Here is a 625-nt window from a genome sequence, read left to right on the forward strand (position 1 = left end):
CATAAATGAAGTTAAGAATTCATGTGTGCTCTCTTAGGAGTGTGATTTTTCAAAATTTCAGAGGGAAGTAATTTCCAGCATGGTTCATCTTTGCCAATAAAAATTCCATGGAAATTCACTTTGGTATTACACAAGCAGTGTCAAGTCAAGTGAAGCATAGAAATTTTTATAGTAACACAGGAGTACTTGAACAGTAGAAATTTTAAAGTAAGTGGCAAGTGAATTAGAAGTGAATGTTCAGGAAAATTTATAGCATAATGTATCCAGATGTGAAATGTGACATTAAAAGATAATTTTTTTGGTTTCTCTGAGAATTGTAATTGCATTGGAAAAACACTTAACAACTTTATACTTCTTATTACTGTCTCATGATGCTTGCTACTGAATGGGATTCCTTTGTGAAGCCTTGTGGACTTGAACTCTAAATGTGCAGAATGAAATAAATGCTAGGAAATTTTTGATACATTCTGGTTTGTAACCATGGTTGTTAGACTTTTTTGCTCAGAATTGGCAGATAGTCCCCACTCCCCTTCTTTTGCAAGCCCTCTTTGTTAAGGATGAAATCTGTTAACAAAACTAAAAGCTACTTGCTTTTGTCTTTTGACTTGCATTTGGCGCGGGCGCG

The 625-nt window shown here is 34.7% G+C and overlaps 1 protein-coding gene across 1 annotated transcript in view; it reads left to right on the plus strand.

Moving 5' to 3' along the window:
• Window positions 1–625, plus strand: part of LOC119591022 — a 9,619-nt gene that overhangs the window by 627 nt on the left and 8,367 nt on the right. The window contains exon 3 of the mRNA XM_037939752.1: window positions 79–193. Within this exon, the coding sequence (XP_037795680.1) occupies window positions 79–193 (115 nt within the window). The remainder of the gene's footprint in view (window positions 1–78; window positions 194–625) is intronic.

The sequence above is a fragment of the Penaeus monodon genome, chromosome 28, assembly GCF_015228065.2.
Source record: "Penaeus monodon isolate SGIC_2016 chromosome 28, NSTDA_Pmon_1, whole genome shotgun sequence".
NCBI classification, from domain to species: domain Eukaryota; kingdom Metazoa; phylum Arthropoda; class Malacostraca; order Decapoda; family Penaeidae; genus Penaeus; species Penaeus monodon.